General features: G+C 41.4%; 1 protein-coding gene across 1 annotated transcript in view; it reads right to left on the bottom strand.

Moving 5' to 3' along the window:
• The window catches only part of ASPH (aspartate beta-hydroxylase), a 222895-nt gene extending 196972 nt beyond the window's left edge, over nt 1–25923 (bottom strand). Inside the window, exon 1 of the mRNA XM_032591959.1 lies at nt 25546–25923. Coding sequence (XP_032447850.1) covers nt 25546–25684 — 139 coding nt within the window. The 5' untranslated portion in view covers nt 25685–25923. The remainder of the gene's footprint in view (nt 1–25545) is intronic.
• Between the last annotated feature and the right edge of the window lie 1672 nt (nt 25924–27595).

The following is a 27595-nucleotide window of genomic DNA, read 5'->3' as shown; positions in this document are numbered from 1 at the left end:
GAAATTAATTCACACTAGGAAAAGACCTATAAATAGTTAAGGGAAATATTAAGAAAGAAGCCCAGTGTTTCCCAAACACTGGTTATGAAGCCAAGCTGGTCTACGAGCAAGTTTTCACTGCTTCTGTGTCAGATAATTTCCTCACTGATCCATCTTTGGTGACTGCCACCTATATTGAACATAAGTAGGCCCACGCTGGAAGGATGCTGCAGCCCCCGTGCACCTGGCCCCACAGTCAGATGCCTGACACTGCTCTCCTGACCGACCCTGTATAGAAAAGGCACAGGGGGCTGAAGGAGTGACAAGGGCTGTTAGAATTTAGTAAGACAAAACTGAGAACTCGTCTCCACTTTCATCAGTGTAAATAGTAAAGGAAAGTGAAATATTAGCCGTGACTATCTATATCAGCCTCCCTTTATTTTTAGGAACCTTCACTGCTCTTTGGAACCCCAGGTTGAGGAACCACTGTCCCAACGTCCCCCTGTTTGTGTCCTGGATTCAGCTGTTCTCTTCTGCAGTGATGAACACAGGTCCATCAACCTCCACCTATGAATCTGCAAGGGACTGAAGTGCCATTGGTAAGATGCTAAAACCATACTATGAATGGTAGTTAACTCCAAAAATTCATTTCCTCATGCCAGGCCTAACAAGTTAGTGTTTTAGGCTTAATTAGTTCCCCCTACAGAGCACTCAATAAAGAGAAAACAGTCTCAGAGGAAAAAGCACTCCCTGGCAAATCAATCATCAATGTTGGTAACAGTTATTAGTGGTATTTAGTGATTATGGAGTTCAAAATCAGTCTCCTGCTGAACTGGGAATGGCGGAGCATCTAAAGAAAACTGAGTTGTGGTGTCCATTCAGAAACTCTGAGGTGGTAAAAAGTTGTTAAGAGAAATATGAAACAGACAATAAGTTTCTTTTTTCAAAACTAAAAACAGTAACAGTAAAAAAAAAAAACCCAAAAAACAAAAAAACAGTAAAACAAAAGCCTAGCCCCACTCATCTAACTCTAAGGCAACGAGACTAGGTCATAAAACCAACAGGTACGACCACAGTTGATTTGCAGCTGTGTTCCCAAATGCCTTTGACCTTAACCCCTTTAGACAGCAGAAGATCCATAGCTATCCTTCCTCACCAGTTCCCACTTTCTAGGACAATGGAATTCATCATTTACAAAAAGTGTCCTCAGAGGCAAATGGGGAGAGATGGGAGGGGGACAGAAAAGCACTAGCACAAAGTGTGCAGGGGATTCACGTGTAAATGGAAAAGCATATGGGTCTCAGAGTTAACTTACTAGAAAATCATAGGCCAAAAGCATAGTTGATGCAATTATGCATCACAATGTATTTTGAGGACAGCCTACAAGAGGCAAGGAAGGCACTGCCCCAAAGAGGGCCACGTAGAGGTAGAGCCCTTCCCCTCCTTCATGCCCTCCAGTCTTGCTGCTAATAGGAGATAAGAAAAAATTCTACACTGAAGAGGAGACCTGATTTAAAGCAAACAGACCAGAAATGGAGAGTGACTGGTACGTTAGGGAATCTGTCCCAAAGATGGTCAAGAGCCTTGCCAACCACACATTAATCCAGTCCAGCTAACCACAATGACTGGAAGAAAATGAGGCTTTGTATCAACGCCTTGTCAGACAAAGACTGCTAAATAAAATAGCTACAAAATGTGGCCACATGTATTAGGACAGCCCACGAAAAACTGCCAGTATTTAACCATTTTTCATATGACCGAAAAAACAATATGAGTATTTTCCCAAGGTTTTATTATGAAACTTTTCAAACACACAACAAAGCTGAACAAATTTCACAAAGAATACCCATGTGTTATCACTTAGATTCTACTATGAACACTTTATTATAATGTTTCTGGCATGTCAATTCATCCCTCTATATCCATCTACTAACCTATTTTATAGATAATACATTTCAAGATAACTTGTAGACACTGGTTCACCTCCTCTAAGTACTTCAGCTTCTATCATAACCTACAGTTTTATATTTCTTTACCATTTTTAAAAAAAATTTTAAGCTTTATTTATTTTTGAGAGAGAGAGAGAGATGAGCATGAGTGCGGGAGGAGCGGAGAGAGGGAGACACAGAATCCGAAGCGGGCTCCAGGCTCCGAGCCGTCAGCACAGAGCCCGACGGGAGCTCGAACTCACAAACCATGAGATCGTGACCTGAGCCGAAGTCAGACGCTTAACCGAATGAGCCACCCAGGCGCCCCATTCTTTACCATTTTTTATGTAAAATTTACATGAAATGAAACGCTCTCATTTTAAGTGTACACTCTGAGTTTTCACAAAAATACACACTGTGTAACCCAAAACCCTGTCAAGACACTGAAGATTAACACCACCCATAAGTTCTCTCGTGGCCCTTTCCAATCACCTTCCACCCCAACCCCAACCCCAACCCCAGAGGCAGACCCTTTGTTCTTCCTTCTTTTTCCCCCTGGTTTTGCCTATGTGTGCACACAATATGTGCTTGTTTGTGTAAGGCTTCCCTCCCTTGGCGTTACGTTCCAGAGAGCCAAGCACGTTCTGTGTAGAAGCAGTTCATTCTTTTCTGTTGCTCAGTGGTACTCCACTGTATAAACATACCAGAGTATATTAGAATGTAGCCACTCTACTACTAGTAGAAACCTGGACTATTCCCCATTTGGACTATTACAAGCAAAGTTATTTGGAATACTCTCATACAAGACTATTGCTCGCATATAGGAAATAACATGCTTGCATTTCTCTTGCGCTAAATCACTTGGAATTACTGGATCGGGGGCCACATGTATATTCAGAATTATAAGCAACTGCCAGACCTTTCGCCAAAGTGGTTCTACCATTTTATAAACCTACTAAGAACGTATGAGGGGTCTTTTCTAGGATCTTGCCAACATTTGGTATTGTCAGTCTTTTCAACGCTGGCCATTCTGACTACTATCAGTTGTGTCTCACTGTGGTTTAATCTGCATTCTCCTGAGACCAATGTTTGAGCACATTCTTCATGTGCTTACTGACCATTTATCATCTTTTGTGAACTGTCTGTTCAAGTCTTTTGCACACTTGTCTATTTTTTCTAACACTCTTAAACTGAATTGCAGGAGTTCCTTATATTTCCTAAACACCTGTCCTTTAATAGATCTATGTGTTACAAAATTTTCTGCCAGATTACAACTTTCCTATTCATTTTCTTAAAGCATCTTTTGATGGGTAAAAGCTTTTAATTTTGATGCTGTCTCATGTATTATTTACTCATTCTTTATATATCACAGAATTGGAAAATGTCATTTAAACTTTAACAGGGTTCCATGCTTCACATTCTGAAATGTGACATCCATTCCAGTGCTCACACTTAATTACTGGATCTGTGACATACTGTCCCTGACAGAAGCTCCGTCACTGGCTCAAACACTGTGCCCAGGAAAGAAAGGTCCGAAAGTCAAAGGCCAGGTCAGAGATACGTCGACTAAATGTCGTTTAGTGGCAGGTATCACAGAGAATAAAAGCAAGAGAAATTTTGAGAGTTTTAAGGAATATTTTGTTAGATATGATGAGTCACAAAAATGTTTCTAAGCCAGTTATTTTCCCCTCAAATTCATGGGGATGGAATAAACCTAATTCCTCTGCCACCCAACAGCCCCACCAACACTTGAACCCTTAGCTTTTTTTCAAAAACAAGTTTACCTGTGCATTTGTATGTTTCCTCCCAACTTTTCATGACTCACAAATTTAAATTACCAGAATACTGAGGAAACCAGAAGGTTTCTTTACTGTAATCTTCACCTTGTACACCCAGTAAAATCTTTAGAAAATCACAAAAAACAACACGTTTTAGCGAGAAGGCATATAGTTTACCTGTGAGACTTTGTGGGGGAAAACATAATTTTAAAAATCTTTATGTAAAATAGACATCAAGAATTGAAAGGCGGGCTGGAGGGTCAGCTTAAAGGATATTATTAGAATACATTAGGAGAACTTGAGTATGGACTTTATATTAGGTAACAATACTACAGCAGTGTTAAATTTCCTAAGCATTATAATTACATGGTGGTTATGCCGGAGCATATCCTTGTTCTTAGGAAGAACACGCTGAAGAACGTTATTATGACTTATAGTATTATGAGGTGAAGCATTATGATTTAACTTTCAAATGGTTCAGCAGCAAAATGCATAAATACATAAAACAGTATCTTTGTGTGTGTCTAGAGAAGCAGAGAATGCAAACACATCAAAATACTAACAACTAGTGAATCTAAATGAACTTTTCTTGTAACAGTCTTAAAGGATTGAATGTTTTCATATTAAAAAGTTGGGAAAATATAGATTTCCAGGCCCATTCTAGTCCTAAAGAATCCAAAAAAGCTAGCTCCCAAGTTAATTCCTGATTGGATTCTGGATAAGTAACCAATTAAAAAAAAAAAAAAGCTTCAAGTTTTAAAGATGCTTCCAGAAACAACTAAAAAAAATCTGAAGACGGAGTGCATTTAGATAATTTCTTGAGTTGGAGAATTCTACAGTGGTTATGTATGAGAATGTCCTTGTCCTTAGGAGAAACATGGGGAATTAGTTAAGTGAGTTAAATTGTTATGATGACTACAGCTTACTCTCAAAGAGTTCCAAAGAACGAGAGAGAGGAAAAGGAAGACAGATAAACACACACCCGGAGCAAATGCGGCAAAGAGCTAACGGTTGGTAAATCCAAGCAAACAGTATGCAAGTCTTTCAACGTACAAAATCTTTTTGCTGTTGTATAGGTTTAAAGTTTCAAAACAAAGTTGGAAAAATATAAAAATAAAAACAAAATTGGACTGGTTTTAGAAAAGAAGATCAAAGCAGTTCAGGACCAAGTCCTCAACAAAGCAGTAATGCAAAGGATCCCAATTCAGCCGCTGGTCTCAAAGTTAGTAAGAAGTGGGGAAGCTGTCTCCACCTGGACGTCTCCTACAGGCAAGTTCTCCTCACAAGCCTCCATCTGCTTGCTGGACATCTTCCACCAGATGCCCCACCTGGGCCTCAAATTCACCTGGGACAGTAAGCCTACCTCCTCTGCCCCCCAGGAGCCGCTCAAACCCTTGGAAATGGTGATGTCCCCCAGGAGGACTCTGTAGTCCAGACCAGCCATCCCCCGCGTTTTCACCCATTCCTCCTCACATTAGTGTCAACACGCCCTCAGCCAAGGACCTCACCGAAAGCTCCTCCTCCTCCAAGAAGTCCTCCATCACTGTCTCCTTAACAGCAGCCCCCTCATCTGAAGCCACAATTCCAGAGGCAGCCCACCCAACACAATGGGCTTTTCACCTCCCTCACTCTGGTCACCAAGAACGCAAATACTGAAGGGGACTCTTCCTCAGTCACATGATGCAAGCAACTCCCTCTGACTCTAAAAGCAATTAAAACAACCGCACCCAAACAAAATACTAGACCTTAAAAAAAAAAAAATTCCTCCTACTTCAAGCTTCTCCCAGCTTGTCCTCAACGGTGAGTTTATTTTGCAAATACCATGCTAACCCTGGTAAAGTCCACCTTCCCAGACAGGCTGTTCTTCTGCAGTGTGTTCTTCCCTCCTGGCATTAGGTTTCCCTCAGAACTTAGTGTCACCCATAAATTTAACAAGCATTACGTGGGTGGGGCTCCCTTGAAGTTGACATGTGCTCATTAAATCAGTGCTCCGTGGGTACAGTCCCCCAATGTTTTGCCATCTTTGGCACAGGTGGATTTTCAGAGATGGTGTTAAATACCTTGGTGAAGTCAGGAAAAGTATCAAGATTGTGTCCTGACCACTTATTTGGAAAGCTTATCAAAATGCACAAGCAGTTCTGGTTTTCTTAGTAACTTGTAGTTACTTGGTAACTTAGTAACCTTGATAAACCTGTAGTGTCTCCCAGTCTTCAAGGCTTTCTTTTCTGGGTGCTTAAAAATAATTTTTAATCCCAGAATTTGCCTACGGGTGCCGTGAGACTTCAGTTTAGTTACCCTGAACCCAGCTTCCTTTAATAAGAACGGGCCGTCTGTCCTCTGGGGGTCTTTGCCACGTCTTCTACTTGTCCTGATTCCCCAAAAGTTAACTACCCAGAAAACATTAGTTGGAGTCTGGGGTCTGGGGTCTTCAAAAGCCTCAGATCATTCTCAGTTTAGTCTTCCTTTCCCTACTCCTTGCTCAGGCACAGCTCATTGATTCAACCAGTATTTATAGCTCGGCCGCCCACAGGTCAGCAACGTTCCCAGAGGCGTGGTGCTAGACTGGCTTGCTGTGTTCTCTCCCCACCGAGCAAGGGGCCTGGAGCACAGCAAGCCCTCAGTGACTTCACTGGACAAGTTCCACGGGATTCCCACAAGAATCTAAAAATAGGAACAGGAATTACTTTCGTCCCATCTACAACGTACAGCAAATGTAACATACACGAGTACGTTAAAAACCAAACCAGACCAGACAGCGGTGCTGGGGGAGGGACAGAAATGGCTGGGGCAGCTCCAGCCAGAACCCCGTCAGCTTCATCAGCTTCATCAACAGCCCGCACCCTGCTGCCCACTCCAAGTCTGCCCCTCTCCTCCTGATCCCGCCCCAGTTCGAAACCGAAGCAACGGTCAATGGCATCCTCCGTTGGCAGATGTCACGTAAGTCTACTGGCCCATGGGTCTTGCTGACCCATTTTGCTCTAAACTCCCTCCACAAACACTTCCTCAGCTCCAGCTTTGCCAGATGTGCCCCCCCCCCCTTCCCCTGCCTGAATAAAAGTCACCAAGCGCCCCACTGTCCTGAGCTCAGGTGGCACTGCAGAGAACACTGTTCCAATGCTGGTCTCTCGGCGACACTCCAGAGAAACCGGTCTGCCGCTGAAGGTCCACGGGAGTACGACCCCAGTAAGATCTGACTCGCTAAAAAGGCTGAAGCCCCAAAGCCCACGCAAGTTACAGAGAAGTTAATGTTCAGGCAGAAGGCACAGGTACGCTATACAGGTGCTGTCCTTCTGAACGGGTGAGGCCTCGCCTGTGGCAGTGGGCAAGTAGTTTTAACATCGTCCTGGATAAAAATACTGCCCTCAATGCAACATCTCCAGTCAACGTCATACAGATCAGCAAAACAAAGACATTTCAGCTCTATAAACTAATATAGATTTTAAGACACAAAGCAATAAAAATCACAGGATGGTATATTTTAAAAAGGTTTTCTCCATACATCTGAATATTCATTCATTCAACAAATACTCTTGAAAACCCTACCCTATGCTACAGCAATGAACAAGAGAGGCCACTTAGCCTACAACCCCAGTGAAGGAGAAAATCAAATAAAAATAAACTAAAAATTCATTTTGCTGAGTACTATGTTAGGGTATATATCTCCCATATGGATAAAAATAATCATTTGGGAAGAATCATAGTCTTGAATTTTAAAGATACAGCATTCTAAGGTACAATCTGTTCCAAATTCTTCTATTTTATTTTATTAATTTATTTCACTTTATTTGAGAGAGTGCACGCAAGTCGGGGAGAGGGGCAGAGGGAGAGGGAGAGACAGAGACAGAGACAGAGAGATTCCCAAGCAGGCTCCACGCTCCATGTGAAGCCCCACATGGGGCTTAATCCCACAGCCCTGGGATCATGACCTGAGCGGAAATCAAGAGTCAGATGCTCAATGAACTGAGCCACCCAGGCGCTCCCCCCCGACCCGCCCCAAAGTTTTCTTTATAAATGTTAGCTCTGTTCACTTCATATTTTTTTAACTTTTAATCAAAACTGACAAAACATTATCTTGAGTCAAAGAGAAAATGTTCATAATTCTTCTAAAGGAATTTTAAAAGCCAAAACCAAAAAAAAAAAAAAAAAAAAGCAGAATTTCATTATTCAGTAAATAATTCTGGCCTGTCTTTGAGTCACATCTAAAAGTAAAGTGATGGGAAAATCAGCATCTTCCAAAGTAAGCGAGCTTTTCTAATTTCACAAAATGCAGAACAAACAAAATAGCTGTGGAACCTTCTTCCCCATCAGAATGCAAACTGCCAATGAGAATACGAGGGATGGGGATGGCTTCCGTGGGTGTAGCTACTACCTTGGGGGAACTATTAGTTTGGTGCCGGTGCCTAAACAGAACCTATTAAAAGACCTGACTTATTTAAACAATCCTCCACATCAGCGAAGAACGCACACCCCTAATAATTCTGTTCTTTTTCTTCAGCTCCAACACTTACAACTTCACTAGGAATTTTTTATCTGCTCTCTTGCCCATAACATCAACCTGGGAAAAAAAAAATCCATCCATGCAATGCATGATATGTGCACACTTATTACATTCACGGCAATGTAGAATACACAAAAACACAGCCCCTGTCCTCAATGTCCCTTTGGTCCACTGGAAGGAAGGCTTTTACCTGAATTTGTTCATTCCAATATTAATTACCTACTACATACAGGCAATCATTTAAGCACTAGAGTTAAAAAGAAAACAAAACATGCTGTTTACCTACATAAACATTAAGAGTAGCTCTCTCAACCCTCCCGATTACTCTAGACCAGGATGAGCAAATGACAGCCTACCTCCCTCTTTGGTATGAACCATGAGCTTATGAATGTTTTTCACTTTCTAGATCAAGTGAAAAGAAATCAAAGACAAAAACTTATTAACATGAGAAAATGGTACGCAATTCAAATGTCCACGCCCATAAACAAAATTTTGCTGGAACCCAGCTGTTATTTGTCTGCTTACATTGTTGTCTGTGGCGGTTTTGTGCTCCAATAGCAGAGCTGAGAAGCTGCAAGGGTGACTGTATGATGGGCACTGCTGACCCTGATCTAAACAATCCTGGTAATCACTCCACAGCCAGTGACTTAGGCAGGCCTAAGCCAGTATAAAGCAATGCGCAGCAAGGACTCTCAGTCTGAGCAAAAGAGAAAAAGAAGCTTCTTTTCTTCCACCGCACAGAAACAAGGAAGCATGCAACCTCAACTGCCGCCAGCTACCTTCCTACCTCCAGGAGAGGGGCCAGCCTCAAGATGAAAGTAGGCTGAGAATCAGAACGGAGAAGCAGAAGGAATGCGAGTCCCTGAAGACATTTCAAGCCACTGATCGTACCTCATCTGGTATGATCATATCACATCTTTTGAAGTGAAATAAATTCCTACTTGTTTATGGAAGTTTCAGTCTGTTCCTAACACAGATGTTGCCCTTACAATCAAGCCAAGAATAGAAGACCACAGATCATTACAATATTGAAACAAAATATCTGTTTGTTCACGGGGAATATCACTATCACCATATTTAACAACAATACCAATGAAGCACTTACTACGCGACACTTTGTCATCAATCCTTTTAACTATGATGCAAGTACTGTTATCTTTATTTTAAAATGGGAGAGAGAGTTAAAGATACTAAAAGAGGTCTGAAGACCTACTAAAAGTCAACCATGAGTGGCAGAGCCGGTACTTGGGTCCAGTCCAGTCTGATGCCTGATTGGGTCACACTTTCCTCTGCTGAAGGAACCGATAAGTGAACGAAGATGCTAAAATAGTGATACGTAGGGTGCTACAGAACCTTGTGCTTGGGGGTGTGGGGTCAACAAAGCCCGGGTTATGGGAAGACAATGGACTGGAAGGACTATGAAGGAGCTAAATTGTGAAGAATATTTAGGAGTTGCGCAGGGAGAGGCAAAGTGAGGAGCTATCCCAGGAGAAACAGTACGTGTAGATACAGAGACTACAGAAAGTGACTGAATATGGCTTAATTAGTATAAACACAGAGAGTGAGGCTGAGAATGGCTACAGAGGGTAAGAGGGGCAAGATCATGAAGTGCTCCCTAGATCAAGGTAAGGAATTTAAGCTGCATCTTGACTACTTGGGGAAGTACTCAAGGGTTTCAAATAAGGAAGGGGTATGACCTAGCTTCCACTTTACAAAGTGGGTATGCCAGGGATGAGATAGGGCCAGTTATAAGTAATCTAAGCCACCACTAAAGGATCTAAAATGTTCAACGAAAGAAGCTTTAGACTCGGAATTGGGATCGCAACTCCAGTTCCAAGTGTTACTAGCTCCATGATATTTGACAAATTAATCTAAGCTTCCATTTCTTTACCTACAAAAAGAAGAGTCAGAGAATTACTATGAGGATTAAATGCCAAGTTACAGAAGCACACAATGTCTGACATATAGTGAGCACTCAGGAAGGGGCAGTTGGGTTCTTCATCTGTCGTTATTGTTAGTACTTAAGTCGATAGCTCAGAAGCAGCAAGCGTTGGAAAGCATCAATAGACAGTAGTTAAGCTACAGACTGTGTGCAGCATAGCATTAGAACACACATTAGTGCACACAGGATTAGAACAAGGCCAAGCAAAGAATCCTGGGAAGACACCCTTCAGCGAGCAGCTACAGAAAAGGAACAAGATCTTGCCCAGGGGATCTGGGGTTAATGGAGTCTCTGTTGACCCCGGCAAGACCTGAAGGAAAGGAGAAGAAAAGGAACCCAGGTTACTGTTTGTGATATCTGGCTGGGTATGGGAGGCAGACCAGAAGGAGGCTTTTGTGTTTTGTTTTGGTTTTCATTAAATGAGAGAAACTAAAGAAAGGGGGAAAAGCTGCGAGAAGGTGCAGAAAAGGAGAGTTCTCAGGGGGAGATAAGTGATGGCTCAGTGGTGTGGACACACCTTTATAATGAAGTGAAGGTTCCCTCAGTGGGGCCCAGGGCTCCTGCCCCAGTCTTTGCTCTTCTCTTAAACAGGTGGGAACCCAGAGGTCTATAAAGGTTGCGACTACCAAGATTTTAAATTCTATCTGTGGTACTGCTCATCTCCCCTCACCCTCCACCCTACTGGGCCTCCTCCTAAGTCTAAAGAAAGAACAGGGACTATACTAAACTACACATTAAAGATATACCTCATGAGCTTAGTCTTTGCATACTCTCACGTGCAAAATTAAAGCAATATCTTGCCAAGAGCCTCAACTGAACTGGCTTTTGCAGCCGTCTTAGATGAGGTCCCAGACTCCTGTCTCCTCACTCGGGAGGTAGAGGGAGGGATATAAATCAGCCTCGTGTTCAGTCTGCTCCCCAAGTCTAGCACCTCAGAGGCCAAGCCCCACCCATCATGCCAGAGATAAGAGACTCTTGAGGATGTCCCTGATTTCTCTACACAGTGGGAGGAAGTCATCTGTCAAAATGCAGTGGGAAGTAGTCAGGTATGAAGCTCAAGTTGTTGAAGATTTAAATAGCTATTACTGAAAACATGGGTAAATGTCAACTACGAACACACAGAGGACTGACTGCAAGACACTGTCGAGGGGCCAGCTGAGGAGGAAGGTCTCAAATGCACGTCATTTATTCCAAATCAGTACTTATCTGAGCTACTGAACAGTTCTTTACCTTACTCAGTCTTACTCAACCTTACTCTGTCCTAGTTCAGCCATCTTAAATGTCCCATTGATCACAACAGAATTCTGAAAAAGTAGCCTAATGCAAATTTGCAGTACTGATACAAATACTGTACTACCTCTAGAAGAAAAAAAAAAAATCCAAGTTTTTTTATGAGCTTTGCATCTTCACATACATTAATTTCACCTTAAAAACATCCTACTTTTATAATCTCACAGAATAAAAGGGAAATGGAAACACAGGGCACATAAATCTACTGGTACCTTCATATGAGATACAGAGCCCATCAGTAACTGTATCTCAGATCTGCATCAGGTACCCTAGACCTCCGGGTGTATGGACTGTTTACAACTAAATAGACTGAGTAGTTAAAATCCATAAAATAATCAAGTTAAGCTGAACGTTCCCCAAATAAGCATTATGTTCTACTCACAAAGAAATTTCAGTTCTGAACAAAGTAACGTATCCAGTGCTAGTCTTGAATTACCATTTAAGCAGGAAAATGGGCACCAGAGCAAGTCAATCCAACCAAATTACCAGTATCAAATGGTTTACCTTCTCACAGGTATTAGAGTATCCCGTTTATTTTATAAAGACTTTTCACTTTAATAAGCTCAGAAAAAATTCTGTCTAAAAAGTAACTCGAATTTACAGACAGTTAATATTTAGTGACCTTTCTAAATAACTTTATTTCATTGCAAAGTAATAGCAGGCACACAATAGCGGTATTCTGTTTACAAGGTAAAGCTAAAACCATAAACAATTTGATGCCCTAAGTTTGAAAACTCAGACAGAAAACTTTTTAACAAAGGTAATATGTCTAAGAAGAAACAAAATGTACCCTAGCCAACCTGACTCAAGAAACAGAAACTAAAATGGTCATTCAAACATTTAAAAAGTGAAACCTACCCCATACCGTCTCTAATTGTGGGTAAATGACAAACAAGTTCAAATGAGCTCTACTAATCCCCTAAGACTATTCCAAAGAATAGAAGAAATTCCAAAGAAATTCCAAAGAATATTCCAAAGAACAGAAGAAGAGGAAATACTCCTAAATTCATTTATGTGGTAGAGTAACCCAGACAACATCACCAACAAAGGAAATTACAGGTCAATTTTATTTATAGATAAACCTATATATAGATATAGATATAGATATAGATATAGATATAGATATAGAGATAGAGATAGAGATACACAGATACAGATACAGATTTTTTTTTAAGTAGGCTTCAAGCCCAGCATGGAGGCCAATGTGGGGCTTGAACTCATGACCCTGAAATCAAGACCTGAGCTGAGATCAAGAGTCAGATGCTTAACCAACTGAGCCACCCAGGCACCCCTATTTATGGATATAGTAACAAAACTAATCCAATAATATGAAAAATATGTATTATTACAAGGCTGAATTTTTCACTGAAATGTAAGACTGGTTTTAAATTAGAATGTCTATTGCTATAATTTACCAGTTAAAATATGGAAGAACAATTATATAAATTTTATAAATTAAATATTAAACCACTGATGCAGAGAAAATTTAGTACTAATCATAATTCCTAGTAAGGGGAAGAGGGCAAGCCAGGGAAGGCAGGGAGAAAGGGGAAAGGAGGAGAAGGAGAGAAGAGAAGGCAGGAGGAAACTATAAACCCATATGCCTCATGAATGCGGAGGCTACTTTTAGGCAACAGGCTCGAACAATGGAATGTGGAAAGGATCCGCAGCGACCACTGAGCAGAATACCAGACAGGCCCATTAGGTGACCCACCTCAAAATATCCACAGGCCCTACTAACCAATGGACTACTTACAACCAGGCATGGTTACCAAAAAAGGGAAAATTCCATACATCCCTATAACTCCTCACCTCCCCCCTTTAAATACAGCTCCCACCCAGGGCGCCTGGGTGGCCCAGTCAGCTAAGCATCAGATTCTCGATCTCGGCTCAGGTCATGGTCTCATGGTTTGTGGGTTCAAGCCCCAAGTCTGGCTCTGCGCAGACAGCACGGAGCCTGCTTGGAATTCTCTCTCCTTCTGTCTCTGCTCTTAACCCCCCTCCCCCCAAATAAATAAACTTAAAAAATAAAATGAAATAAATACAGCTCCTACCCACTGCTATGTTGCAGTCTCTCCTTTGCTGGCCTGCTTGCTGCTTCCTTGTTCTGCCTCGGGTGAATCATTTCACCACCCGTGCCACAAGCTTCCAGCCTGTAGGGTGACCCAATATTTGGGGAGTCCCATCCAATTGGGAGAGACACCACAATGAACACAGATACAAGACTGTTAACAAAAGATTAGCAAAGAAAGCACAATATACACAAGATATCACATCCAAGTGAGGCCTATTCCAGGAATGCAAGGGTGATTTCTCATTCAAAACATCAATAAAGGGGCGCCTGGGTGGCTCAGTTGGTTGAGCATCACACTCTTGATTTGATTTTGGCTCAAGTCACGATCCCAGGGTCATGAGATAAAGCTGTGCATCAGGCTCTGCACTGAGCATGGAGATTCTCTCTCTCTCTCTCTCCCCCTCTGCCCCTGTCTCCTGCTTGCATTCTCTCTCACTAAATTAAATAAATAAATACACCAATAAATATAATTTACCACATTAACAATAAGGGAAAAAAACCATAGGATCATTTCGATTAGAGAAAAATTATTTGACAAAATTCTCAGCCTAGAAATACAAAGGAATACCCCAACCCAATACAAAGCATCTATAAAACACCTAGAAATAATATTATATACTTAAGGGTGAAAAGCCAAACACTTTTGCCACTAAAATCATAATAAACAAAGGCAGAATGTCTACATCATTTCTATTCAACATTGTATTGTAGGTCCTAGATAGCATAGTCAGCCAAGAAAATAAATAAAATATTCACAGATTAGAAAAAAATATATAAAACTCTTTATTCGTACACGACATGGTACTTACAGAGAAAAATCCTAAGGAATCACTTTTTTGATAAAATAAATGAATTTTTGCAAGGTCACATGGGTACAAATATAAGTTCTATGTCTATATGCTAGGAAGAAATAACAGGAAAATAAAAAATTTAAATACAATATAAAAGCATCAAAAGCATAAAATATTTAGAAAAATATTTAACAAAAAATGTGTAAGATCTTAACACCAAAGCTACAAAACAAAGCAGAAATAAATTACAGGCCTCAATAAATGAATCTATTCCACTGCCAGGGATTAGAAAACTCAGTATCACTAAGATGTCATTTCAACTGAACTGGGTCTATACTTTCAATGAATTCTTTCTTTTTTTTTTTTTAGTTTTTTAAATTTATTTTTGAGAAACAGAGAGAGAAAGAGAGAGAGAGAGACAGAGCATGAGCAGGGGAGGGGCAGAGAGAGAGGGAGACACAGAATCTGAAGCAGGCTCCAGGCTCTGAGCCGTCAGCACAGACCCAACGCCAGGCTCGAACCCACAAGCCATGAGATCGCGACCTGAGCTGAAGTCGGACACTTAACCGACTGAGCCACCCGGGCGCCCCCCATGAATTCTAATTACAAACCGTAGCATGCTTTAGTCTGTAGAAACTGATCAGTTGATTCTAAAATACACATGGGTATACAAAGGACCTAGAATATCCAGAGCTAGCTCATAAAGAACAACAAAGTTGGAAGATCTACACTACCTGATTTTAAGACTTACAATACAGCTAGACTAATCAAGAGTGTGTGATAAAGGCATTGTACAGACAGAAAACAAAAAGACAGAATAGAGTGCCCAGAGACAGATCTACAATTATATTGTCATTTGCTTTCTGACCAAGGCACCAAAAGCGATCTAATGATGAAAGCAAAGTCTTTTCAACAAATGATGCCAGACCAACTGAATATCCAAATGGAAAAACATAACACTCATCCAAAATTTATCTGAAATGGATCACAAACCTGAACCTCGAAACTAAAGCTATAAAACTTCTAAAAGAAAATATAACCGGATAGCTTTGTAACTTGATAATAGGGAGAAAAGGCAAAAAGAGGAAAAAGAAAATAAGAAAAGTTTCTTAGGTAAGATACAGAAAGCAAAACCCATTAAGAACTAAACATCAATATAAAAATAGTTGCTTTTCAAAATATGCCAGTAAGGAAAAGGTAAGCTACAGCCTGGGAGAAATGATTTGCAATACATATAACTGAAAAGAACTTCTATCCAGAATATATAAAAATTACGACTCAATAACAAAATTTTTTTTTAAAAAAGCAATAATAGGCAAAAGAAAAAAAACAGGCAAAAGAGGTAAACAGAAACTTTGCAAAAGAAGATAATGTAGATGACCAATGAGCACAAGGGAAAGTACATGATGTCACCAGTCCTCAGGGAAATCGGCAAAAAGCAATTTTAAACGACAACGAGAAGCCACTGACACCCACCAGAATGGCTAAAATTAAGAAGACTGACAACACCAAATGCTGGTGCAGATGTAGAACAAGCAGAAATCCCACACACTGTTGGTGGGAGTGTAAGATATATTGTACAACCACTCTGGAAAATAATCTGGCAGTTTTTTTATAAAACTAAACAAACACCTACCTTATAATCCCAGTAATTCCTCTCCTAGGTATTTACTCTGAGAAATGAAGACATACTAAAGAACAAAACACAAAAAACAAAACCAAAAAGCCTCCAATATTGTAATATTCACAGAATGCTCTTCCTAATAGTCCAAACTAGGAATAACCCACGTGTCCACCAGTGAAAGAAAAGGTCAGCATGCTGTGCTATGGTCACACAATGGACTAGTTGGCAATAAACACAACGAGATACTCATACACGCAACATGGGTAAACCTCAAAACTGTGCCGACTCAAAGAACACTTAAAAAGTACTTACAAAATAAAGTTCTAGAACAGAGAACACCCGCCTCCGGTGAAAAAATACAGTGTGATGATTGCCTCTGAAGGCAGAGGTGGTGGCTAGCAAGGGACTTGAGAGAATCTTCTGGGGGTTGGGTCATGCAGAGGTAAACATTTATAAAGACTATTTGAGGATACTACACTAAGATTTGTGCGATTCCCTATAGGCAAACATTCCCTCAGGGGGTGAAAAAAACCCATAAACAAATGTTGATCCCCAGTTAATGTCAGACACGTGTAAACGTTTAGGATGAGGTGTACTGGTGACTAGCACTTACTCTGAAAAGCATAAAAAGATAAATTGATCAGTACAATCTAAAGCAGATATATTAAACGCTAAGCACTGTAAAATCTAGGTGGTAGAATCACTGTACAATTCTTGTAACTTGGGTGCACAGTCTAAAGGTTTGATGATAAAATATTGGTTTAAAAAATAAAAATATATGAAGTACCCAGGCTAAATGTAAAGATGTATATAAGTTTTGGATAAGATTATAAAAGTGAATTATAAGGCTTAAATAAATAGGAAATTATACCATGTTCATGCAGAGAAAGACCTGGTATTCTAAATGTATATTTGCCTCAAATTGGTTTTTTTTCAAATTTTTTTAATGTTTATTTATTTTTGAGAGAAACACAGAGAGAGAGAGAGAGAGAGAGAGAGACAGAGCATGAGCAGGGGAGGGGCAGAGAAAGAGGGAGACAGAATCTGAAGCAGGTTCCAGGCTCTGAGCTGTCAGCACAGAGCCCCACTCAGGGCTTGAACCCAGGAAACACGAGATCATTATCTGAGCCGCAGTCAGACGCTTAACTGACTGAGTTACCCAGGCGCCCTGCCTCAAATTGTGCTATAAATTCAATACAATTCCAGTCAAAATCCTGAAGCATTTCTCATGAAACTTACTTAATAAGCCGATGCTAAAAGGTATTGTCATGGTCATGGAAAGGTCCCAGTAAAAAGCAAGGACAATGGTATAAAGACGAGGGAGAGCACGTGCCTGATCAGATACACTACAGAGTGACTCAGTGACGTACTGCTCCTACACACTGGGAATAAAACGGAGCCACACAGATTTATACACAAAACGGGATACTGCAGATTAGCGTAGAAGACACTTCAACTGATGGTGCAGAAAATTTTCATCATTCATTTTTTAAAAATATTGAATCAGATCTCTACCTCACAATATACACAATAAATCTACACTTGGTAGTTTAGAGATCTAAATGTGAAAAGACAAAACTTAAGACATTTTAGAATAAGAGAATATTTTATGATCCCTGTGTTACAAAGGATGTCTTAAAGCACAAAGGTACAAGCCATAAAGAAAAAATGATATTCTTAATACATTAAAGTCTTAAAATTCTGTTTGACAAAATATACTATAGAAAATGACAAGACAAATAATCAGATTGGGAGAAGTAATCGAAAGGTTCGGGATACAGAAAAGAAATTCTACAAATCGAAATAAAAAATACAAAACAAAGAAAAACAACACCAACAAAATAGACAAACTATATGAACAGGAATTCACAGAAAAGGAAACACAAATCGCCGTTCTCTGGAGCAATCTCACTGCGGATCGAGTAAATGCACAAAATAACTGCACAAAGTAAATGCACAAAGTAAAACCACAAAATAACTACTTCATACCCACTAAACGTACAAATATTAAACCTCACCAAGTGTTGGTAACGTGGTTGCAACAAAAAGGAACGGTATCCTCGGCGAGTGGGAGTGTGAACAGATACTACCACTGAGATGGCAGGAGCTAGTTGAGTTTAATACACTCATTTTTATGACCAAAAATCCCAATCTAGAAAAACACTCAGACATATACACATATACACAAGGGGATGGGTAGCTACAAGAATGTTCAGAGCAGTAGTGTTTGAAAAAAGAAAACTACAGAAAAGAAGGAAAGTGGTCTTTGACAGCAGGATGGCTGAATAAAAACCAGCACATTCATACGGGGAGGAGCTATATACACGAAACAAAGGGCCAGATTTGGTAGAATTCCAAACAAATGGTGCCAATCTAGTATGCCAAGTAGGAGCCTGTTCACAAAACTTTTCACATGTGCTAAACAAATTTACGTTTGTACATGCTATATATGTGTGTGTGTATATATACACACACACACACACACACACACACACACACATATATACTTCTTAAGCAGTTTTTATGTACGGCTTTTAACGATAGGTATATCTACACAAATGGATGCATAGTATATAATGTCCAACATGACCTTATGTTACAAATTTATCTGCATGCCTATATATTATACATTATAAAGAAATATGGGAAAATAATTATCACAAAATGTGTAAGAGTGGCTGGGAAGGGATAACACAGGAGAGGAGAAACCGAGAACTTGGTAACATTTTATTTCTTCACCTGGATAGTGGATATATCCCACTGCATTACCCTTTATACCTATTTATAGGTCTTAAAACATGCAATATTTCAGAGAGAGAGTTTTAAAGAATAGTACATAGAAATATGTGAAGTTAGCGAGATGGCTCACTGACAAAAAGGATGAATTAATTTATAAAACTCAGTAAGTGACGATCATTCGAAGCAACTTGATTCAAAGAATGGAAAAGTGAAGTTACATGCTAGATATACTTTCAACAAATATTTACAACACAGATTTTTATTAACTGCTCCTAGATAAAATTTACATGTGAACCTAAGGCCAAAGGGCTTTCCAGTATAAGTTTTCAGGAAAAGTGAAATATAAGACAGCGTGAAAAATGAGGAGGAGGAGGAGGGGAGGGAATTATGTATATCAGTGACATGATAAGAAATAGAAGTTAGGGGCACCTAGGTGGCTCAGTCAAGCGTCTGACTCTTGATCGCAGCTCAGGTCATGATCTCATGGTTTGTGAGTTCGAGCCTTATGTTGGGCTCTGCACTGACAGTGTGGAACCTGCTTGGGATTCTCTCTCTCCCTTCTCCCTCTGCCCCTCCCTCACTCACACTCTCTCCTTCTCTCTCTCAAAATAAACAAATAAATTCATTTTTTTCCCTTAAGAAACAAGTGAGAAAGCATAACATCAAAACAACACCGAGTTTACACCATACTGGTTATTTATCAAACAATATTCTCTCACTTTAAAATGAAGGCTGGCTTCCGTACAGAATGAGTCACTGGGTTAAATGTGCAGGCACATTTGTGGGAGAGAAGTGCTGGCATTTCTCCAAGTACTGCAATAGTGCTTTCCACTCTGCTTGAACTGGACACCCCTCCTCCACCACCCTAGCCCCACTTGACTCACCACCCCTATCTGCTTTAGAGCACAGAGAGCATCTATGGCAGATGATGACAGTTCTACTACAGCCAGAATGACTAGGCAAAGCCACCTGGATCTCACAGGGAGCCAAAGACCAGCCCAAATCCTTCAAAAGTTCTGATACGCTATTTTTTTTTAAAGATTTATTCACCAAGTAAATTCAAAACTTCCTGAGTCTAACAGCTTAAGTGTAGCAAATGTGTCCTCAAGTGTCATCAATCTGATGAGAACTAAACTGCATTCAGTGATTTCCCAGTAAAAGATAACATCAGCCAAAGGTAACTAAGACACATCCCTGAAAAACAAATACAAAATGCAGACCAAATGCCTGAAGCTTCCTCACTGCAGGAGAATCAAATTTAAGAAAAATAAATAAGTAATGAATGAATGACAAGAAAATACCATCTTGGCTCCCAGCACTACTAGAAGAACGAGAAAGGTTAAAGCACGGGACTCCAGAATATATGCCTACAGTTGACACACAGAGAACAAAGAAATGAACATCGAGTCTTGTAGCAGACATGGCCAGAACTGTAGGACGGGGGCCGAACCAGACACGAATCCACCCAGACAGACTCACACTCCTGCGGGAGAGCTGAGCAGATACTGGGGCAGCAGATACTGAAACATGACAGTGAACCCAAGCACCCCCATATCTCCCGACAGGTGACTGATGCTTTTTCCCCAGAGACTGGAGTAAATTGTAGAGGGGCTCTAAATACATTCCAGTTTTATTAAAGGGAAGTTAACTAAAAACTTTTTTTTCTGTATCTTAGTACAAAAGATACTTAGTACAAGATACAAGATCTTAGTACTAAGATACTTAGTACAAAATGAAATCAAACTACTTAGGAGATGCAGAAGTCTCTAAGACACAAAGTTGCATATTTTCATATTAAAAACAGTGTGCTGGAGTAGAGTCAAAAGACTAAAATGTATCCGAGCTCCAGTATAATAAAAGAATGTAACACATCTCCACGGGATTGGAGAGTAAATCAGCAAGTCGAAGGTTGCTGTGCAAAGAGCATACTTTCACCCTCAGAGATGGAAAACAATGTGTCAGGTGATACTCCAAGCCACAGCATAAACACTATTGCTAGGACAGCCATCCTACTTAAATGTGCTAACAGAACATATTAGAAAATGATTTCTTTTTCAATCATAAAAAAATGCAAGCATGCAATGACCTGCTTAGCTCTGCAGCCTTATATTGACCACCCTTACCACTAGAGACACTTTAATGAATGTATCTGAGAAACACAAAGGCACAGAAGATTGGTTTGAGGGCTTTTACAACTATGAAATGAAAGGAGAGAAGAATTCTTCCCATCTGGAGAGACCGAGATAAGAGATTCTGAGAGACACTAGCTATACAGGTCTTAAATGGACATAAATCCAGGTTAATAGACTCCCAACGTACATTCCTTTCTAGAGAAAAAAGAAAAAAAAAAAGTTACTTATTCTACTGGGACCAGCGAGCTCAGGGGTTAAAATTCTGTACTAACTAAAAATAAGATAGACAAACCACTTGAGCTTTTTACCAAGTTACTTTGTTGCTAATTAGCAGAAAAGGAAAACTTCTCCTTTTCTAGTAATCTCTCTGCCACAAGGGATTTTAAAGAAGACTAAAATAGACATCTCTCCTTTTACTTCCTACAGGTTAATATGTTTGTTCTTTTAAAAATGTGTTCAAGAATTCCCTCAGAACATCTTTTAGTCCTTGGTTTCATATGACCTGACCAGGCTGAACAGAATGCCGTGCAACTGGACACAAACTAGCACCCAGTTCTTGCAGTAGAAGAGTTACGGCCTTGCTATCTTTTCATCCCAGAATGACTAAGGGAGGGTTAAGCAACTGGCCCTAACTGATAACATTTGGATAAAGAAAGGGAATTTCATGAAGGCCTCTGAATTCAAGGGAGCCAGAATGCAATCAGCAATGTGTCTATGTTAACTGAGTAGTCCAAGAGGTACAGAAAGAAAGAACGAAAGAAACAATGAAAGAAAGAACGAAAGAAAGAAAGCAAATTTCTAAATGATTAGTAGCCATCAAATGAATTTGTGAATGCATACATTTTACAGATAATACATGAATGCACTTAATTCTAAGATAAGCTAAATACTGCTACTAGTAGCCAACTCTAACTACTGAATTTCAAAATCTGTTAGAGACCTTGAGTTCAATGGCTACTAGTCTTTAAGTTGCTGTCCATCAATACTTCTGAATATGTACAGAACTGACTAAATGAAAAAACTAAGCGGTGTTATATAATCTGAAACTTCAAACTGAAAGAGCAAAACATATTCTACAGTGACATCTACCGGTAAAGGGTAATGTATTAGCTTGACACGACTAGACAAACAGATGTTTACATCCCTCTAGCATGTTACAAGAAGCTACAGGGAAAGACTTAATGATCCTCAAAAAGGAAAAGCTAACCAAACAAAAACACTACACATACCAGTGTCTGTAAGCTACAAACTAAGCCCCAAAGGCCATCGTGATCCTTCCTAACCAAAAATGTTCCAATCAATAAATCTGAAATAGGTTTCCCCTGGCCCCAACTGGCAAGTTAAACTTTTATATGCTAGTTAAAAGCAGTATGTCCACTTTGCTCATGTTTATTTTATATTTTAAAGAGTAAAACTGAAAAGGTAAAATTGAGCTTTGTATGAAACTAGACACTTTATTAGTTTTCAATTTAAGTAGAAGATGTAAATGAAAAGCAGACAGTTGCTTTAAAAACTCTGCTCTATAAACCGCTACGTCCTAAACGTTGCTTGTCAATAAAATCTGCTCTATAAACCCCCTACGTCCTAAACGTCACTCGTCAATAAAAAATATGCTCTGTAAACCCCTACGTCCTAAACATCACTTGTCAACAAAATGATCACAAAGAAAGAGAGAAGGCCAGAGAATCACTTTTTCCCTCAAGTGCATGTTTCGAAGTCCTCCCCCCATACTTTTATACAAAAATTGAAGAAACAATGTTTAATGTGACCAATGTCATCAACTTGAGACTGTCAATGCAAAACATCTCAAAAAACTTACTATTTGAGCCCATGTACTCCTTCTCAAATTAAGATTTTAAATGAACTATTTCAAATACAATTTTAGTCAAATTCAATTGGTGATGTGAAAAAAAAAAAGCATTTATTAGATAAACTATTGTAGTATGCCACAGACACAGCCAGAAAGGAAGAGATGATCTGCAGAAGGAAATGGATGGTCTATTTCAACTCTAAAATTCCCATAAAATCTCCCAAATTAGAGGACCCACAATTCGAGTACCATGGTCTAGTGAACGAATGACAGAAAACGTGAGTTCTAGCCTTGGATCTTCCATTAACTAGCTGCGTTTCCAAGACCCACGCAACCTTTAATAAATTATACAACTTTTATGGAAATTAATTTCCTCATCTATAAGTTAGAGAAGGGAACTGAATGGGCCTTACGGTAATGCCACTGCTAAAGTTTCTTCAGCTTCTGTGATTTCCCCAGCAGATGAGAACAGTTTGAGAATCCACGGCTATACCTCAGTGACTCAATAAACAACAAAAAGGAAGTGGGCTTAATGTTTCTGGTATAACCTGCTGTAAGCAAACAATATAAACAGGATCACACTTTCACACTGTAGTGTAACTGCTTAAGGCTGAAAGAATCCTTGTTTCCATCTCCAGTGGTTCTACCTGGCCCACAGTCAGAAGTCTGTATTAACTACAAAATATGGTTACAGAAAAAGAATACTCCTCACGTAACATGCAAGACCCCCAATATCAACTTTTTAAATGTTTTGTGTTTTGTTTCTGTAATATAGTTACTTTTCTCTTTTACATATTCTTTTTTACATACCAGGTCTTTCCATGGCAATTATGAAATCAGTGTGAACAATGCTTAAAAGGCTACATATCCTCAAATATGGACAGGGCTAGCTCTTAAATATTTGAATATGAAAGTCAGAATATATTAACTTAGGTGGTAACATTTCCTAAACTTATTATCTGCCTGTTAAAACTCACTCAGTGGGGTGCCTGGGTGGCTCAGTCGGTTAAGCGTCTTGGTTTCAGCTCAGGTCAGGATCTCGGGGTTCGTGAGTTCGAGCCCCACGTCTGGCTCTGTGCTGACAGTGCAGAGCCTCCTTGGGATTCTCTCTCTCCCTCTCTCTCTCTTTCTCTCAAAATAAATAAATTAAAAAAAATAAAACTGGTTCAGTTATTGAACCAGTAGAGGTGGGAACACAATATACATTCCCCAGTACTAATTCTAACCCAGTCTACCTACAGTCACTTCCTCAGATGCAATCAGCCCTCTCATGAGTCTGAAGGGTAAAATGGAACAAAGATGTGCTTCGCTTGTAAACAGCTACAGAAAACTTCTGACAACAGTTAACATTAACAATTAACAACTAACAGTCTTGTTCATCAGTGCTACTGCTTGGTGTTTAGGCTCTTCTCATATGGAAATTTTTTCATGGGTAGCCAAAGCCACCCAGGACCGTTCATCTACTCTTCTGCCCATCTAAGCACTGGCCGGCATTTAAGGACAAGTGACAATGGAACACAAACTTATGTCAAAAGTGAATTAATATGCTTTCTTTTTAATTTTTTTTTATTTTAGAGAGACAGAAAGCACACACAGGAGCAGGGGACAGGCAGAGAGAGAGGCGAGAGGTTGAGAGAGGGAGAGGGAGACAATCTTAAGCAGGTTCTACAACCCTGGGATCATGACCTGAGCTAAAATCAAGAGTCTGACTCAACCAACAGAGCCACCCAGGTCCCCCTAATATGCTTTCTTTGAACTTCAAATTGTGTGTATCTTTTTCGATTTACAATACAAGCATTAGCTTTTAGAGTCTAAATTCGTGCAATGACTTTAAGTGCATTATGTTCACCATTGAAATTTACTCATTCACTCATTAATTAAATATTTATTGAGCATCTATTAGGGTCCGGGACTATTCTAGGAGTTGGGAATAGGAATGAACAAGAGGAGGCCGTAAGACAGGAAGACAATACACAGGAAAATAAGATACTTTCACAAAGTGGTAAGTGCTATTTAAAAAATAATTCTTTGAAGCATGACTATAGTTATCTGATTTATTTTCTTTACGTATGAAACGATTATGTGTAGACCTCAGAAACAAAAAGTCTAAATCATTTCAAAACGGTCATCTGCTCGCAGTCATACACATGTGTATTGCAGTTTCAATATCCTAAGTGAGTCAAGGAAGTATAAAAGAAACTGAGAACCACTGAAATATGAGATGAAACAGATTTAAAACATCTGCACTGTTCTCTTTGCTGGGTAAGCACATGGAGGAAAAAAGGTGAATACCCAACATATTTTTTTTTAAAAAAAGAGAAGACAAAGTGAAAAAATAGCAAAGTTCACCCGGTATTCTACGATACGTTAAAGGCAACTACAACGCATGTTAAGAAAGCTACATAAAGGCAAAAACATTGAAAATAATTTGCAAGTACATTCAAATCACTCCCTCCCCCCCCACCCCCCGCCTACACACACACACACACACACACACACACACACACACACACACGAGTATTATTCTTTGAGCTGCTCTTAAAAGCTGCTGGTTTGGCAGGAACTTATTTTCTCCGACTTTGGCTCGTGTCCAAACTCTCCAAAATGTGCAAGGCAAAAAGGTAAACTGGCTCCCTCACTCCCATCTTTCATTCCACGCAAAGCCAAGCAAGAGCAGATCAATCACCTCCCTCCCGGCGGCGCCCTGCAGGTGAGGGGTCAGCCGGGAAGGGGCTCCCCGGCGCGACCAACCCAAGGCCGCGGACCCAGCTCCGCCCGGCCCCTCGGGTCCGCCCGCCTGCCCACGGAGCGCGGCCTCCGCCCCGCGCCAAAAGGAGGAGCGACGCGGAGGATGGAGGAGATGCACGGCGGGATCCGGGGAACTGGAACCGCAGCTCCCGCCGCCCGGGCCCCTCCTCCCAGGGGGCCCCACTCGCCCTCCCCGGCACGCCTCCTCTGACCTCTCCGGGCCCCCGGGCTGCTACTGCTGCCGCCGCTGGTGCCTGCGCCCGGGCTGCCGCTGCCGGAGCCACTGCTGCTGCTGCTGCTGCCGCTGCTGCTGTTGCCGCCGCCGCCCTTGGCATTCTTGCGCGGGGCCATTGCGCGCACTACTGAAACGGGTGAGGGGTGGGGGGCTCCCTCAGTGGGCCGGGACACCAGAGGCGCGGGGGCCGCTGACGGCGGCCGGCGCTGCAGCGGGTGCGGGCCGCCGCTCCTGCAGCTGCGCCTGGGTCTCGGCACCGCCCGCCGCGCCTCCGAGGACTTTCGCCCGCGTGCCGGCTGCGCGCGCCCAGCACTCGCGTGCGCCGAACCTGTGACTCCTTCCCCAGGCGAGAGCGCGCGGCTCACAGGCCCACCTCGGTCACGCCCCTTCCCGCCCGAGCCCCGCCTCCTCCCCGCCTCGGGGAGGCTGAGTGACGGGGGTGACAGCCAATCACAACGGCTCCTGCGAAAGGGTGGGACCCTGCCGTGCTTCCCCGCCCCCTGCAGACTTGGGGCTGTTCTGGAGCGTCGCAGCCGCCTGTGAGCGCGAGCCGCCTTCGACTTTCCAGGCTGTCTGGGTCCTTTGGAACGTGGCAAACGTGGAAGCCAAGAGGGCTCTCGCGAGCGTTGGCGGACCCTGTAAGATCGGGATGGATGGGGCGGGGCGAGGAGGCGGGGACGGCGGACACGTGTGCTGCGTTCACACCCGGCGCGCCGCCTCTAGGCCTTTCTCTGCGAATTTTGTTCACGTCCCACTTGACTGTACGCACGGACACCCAGGAATGCAGTCCCGCTTCTTGCGAAAGAGTTGTTTCCTGTCAGTGGTAGTATGAAGCCATTTTTGAAACGGTGATGTTGGGAGTAGTTCGATGCCTACGTCACAGGTGACTGATCGGTTGGGTTTTAAAGCAGGACTTCAATTTGTGCCATCAGTATTTTCAGAGACTCTTAGTTAAAGGCGCAAGTGTAGATGTAAAACAAAAAGTTCATTTTCTTGCCCTTGGAGAGCGCCCTCTCTCTGAAATCTCCGTCTGCTGGGCTCACGCCTACAGTCATCTTTCCTTGGTGTCCCCAACCGTGGGTCCCCTCGTGTACAGTCGCAGAGTGCCTGGGCCTGAGCTGCCTCTGAGCTCTTAAAAATCTGGGTCCATGGATGATCCAGGCAGGAACTTGAGTAACTTGACGTCACCATCATCTTTGTGTCGCCAATTCCAGCACAATGCCTGGTGCGTAACAGATGTGCGAGAAACGTTTCGTGATTTGATACATTTCTGACAACTTCTTAAAATCTTCCCCCCAATTCTTGGCCATGTTGCGGAGACCCTGACCCTGGATGTGTCTCAGGAGGGCTCTGAACCAGAGAGCTTTGCACTGCTGCATCTGGTTTCCTCCCCCTTCAACATCACTCTCCTCCATTGGCAGGTTCCCCCGGGGCCCACTTGACTCTTATGTGAATGGCTGGATACTGTTTGGGCACTGCCCACATAGTGGAAAGAAGTCCTTTCTCTCCTTTTTGTGAAATAATGTTAGATAGTTATCAAGAGGTAACAGGTGCAGGGGAGCTCACAGTTTTTACTGAAACGGGTCTTTGTTTTTCTTATCCCATCTCTTTCTGCCTCTACACATCCTTTCTGCCATCCAGGTCCCCTTACATTATTCCAATGGGGAGGTGAGGAGCTGGACTAAGACACAAATACAAGTGAGAGTACTTAATATAAAATAATAATGAGAGCTGAAGTGAGAAAAACAATACTGTAGATATTTGAACTCCTAAATTCTCACCAAGTCCTGCTACTGTGTCCATATTTTTAGGGATGAGGTCACTAAGGCCCAGAGAGGTTAAGCAAAGTAACTGAGGTCACAGATCTAGTGATAGAACAGGGATATGAACTCAGTCCACCTGGCTCCAGAGTCTCTGGTCCAAATTTTCTTTTCAAGACAAGGCTTGGTTTTGAGCAGAGATTGTCTCAACCTGGCTCCCTCTTCTCTTAGCAGATATGTCCCTGAAACCTCCTTGGTCCTATCTGC

Source organism: Lynx canadensis, chromosome F2 (genome assembly GCF_007474595.2).
Source record: "Lynx canadensis isolate LIC74 chromosome F2, mLynCan4.pri.v2, whole genome shotgun sequence".
In the NCBI taxonomy this organism is placed as follows: domain Eukaryota; kingdom Metazoa; phylum Chordata; class Mammalia; order Carnivora; family Felidae; genus Lynx; species Lynx canadensis.
This window is presented reverse-complemented; position numbering and strand designations above follow the sequence as displayed.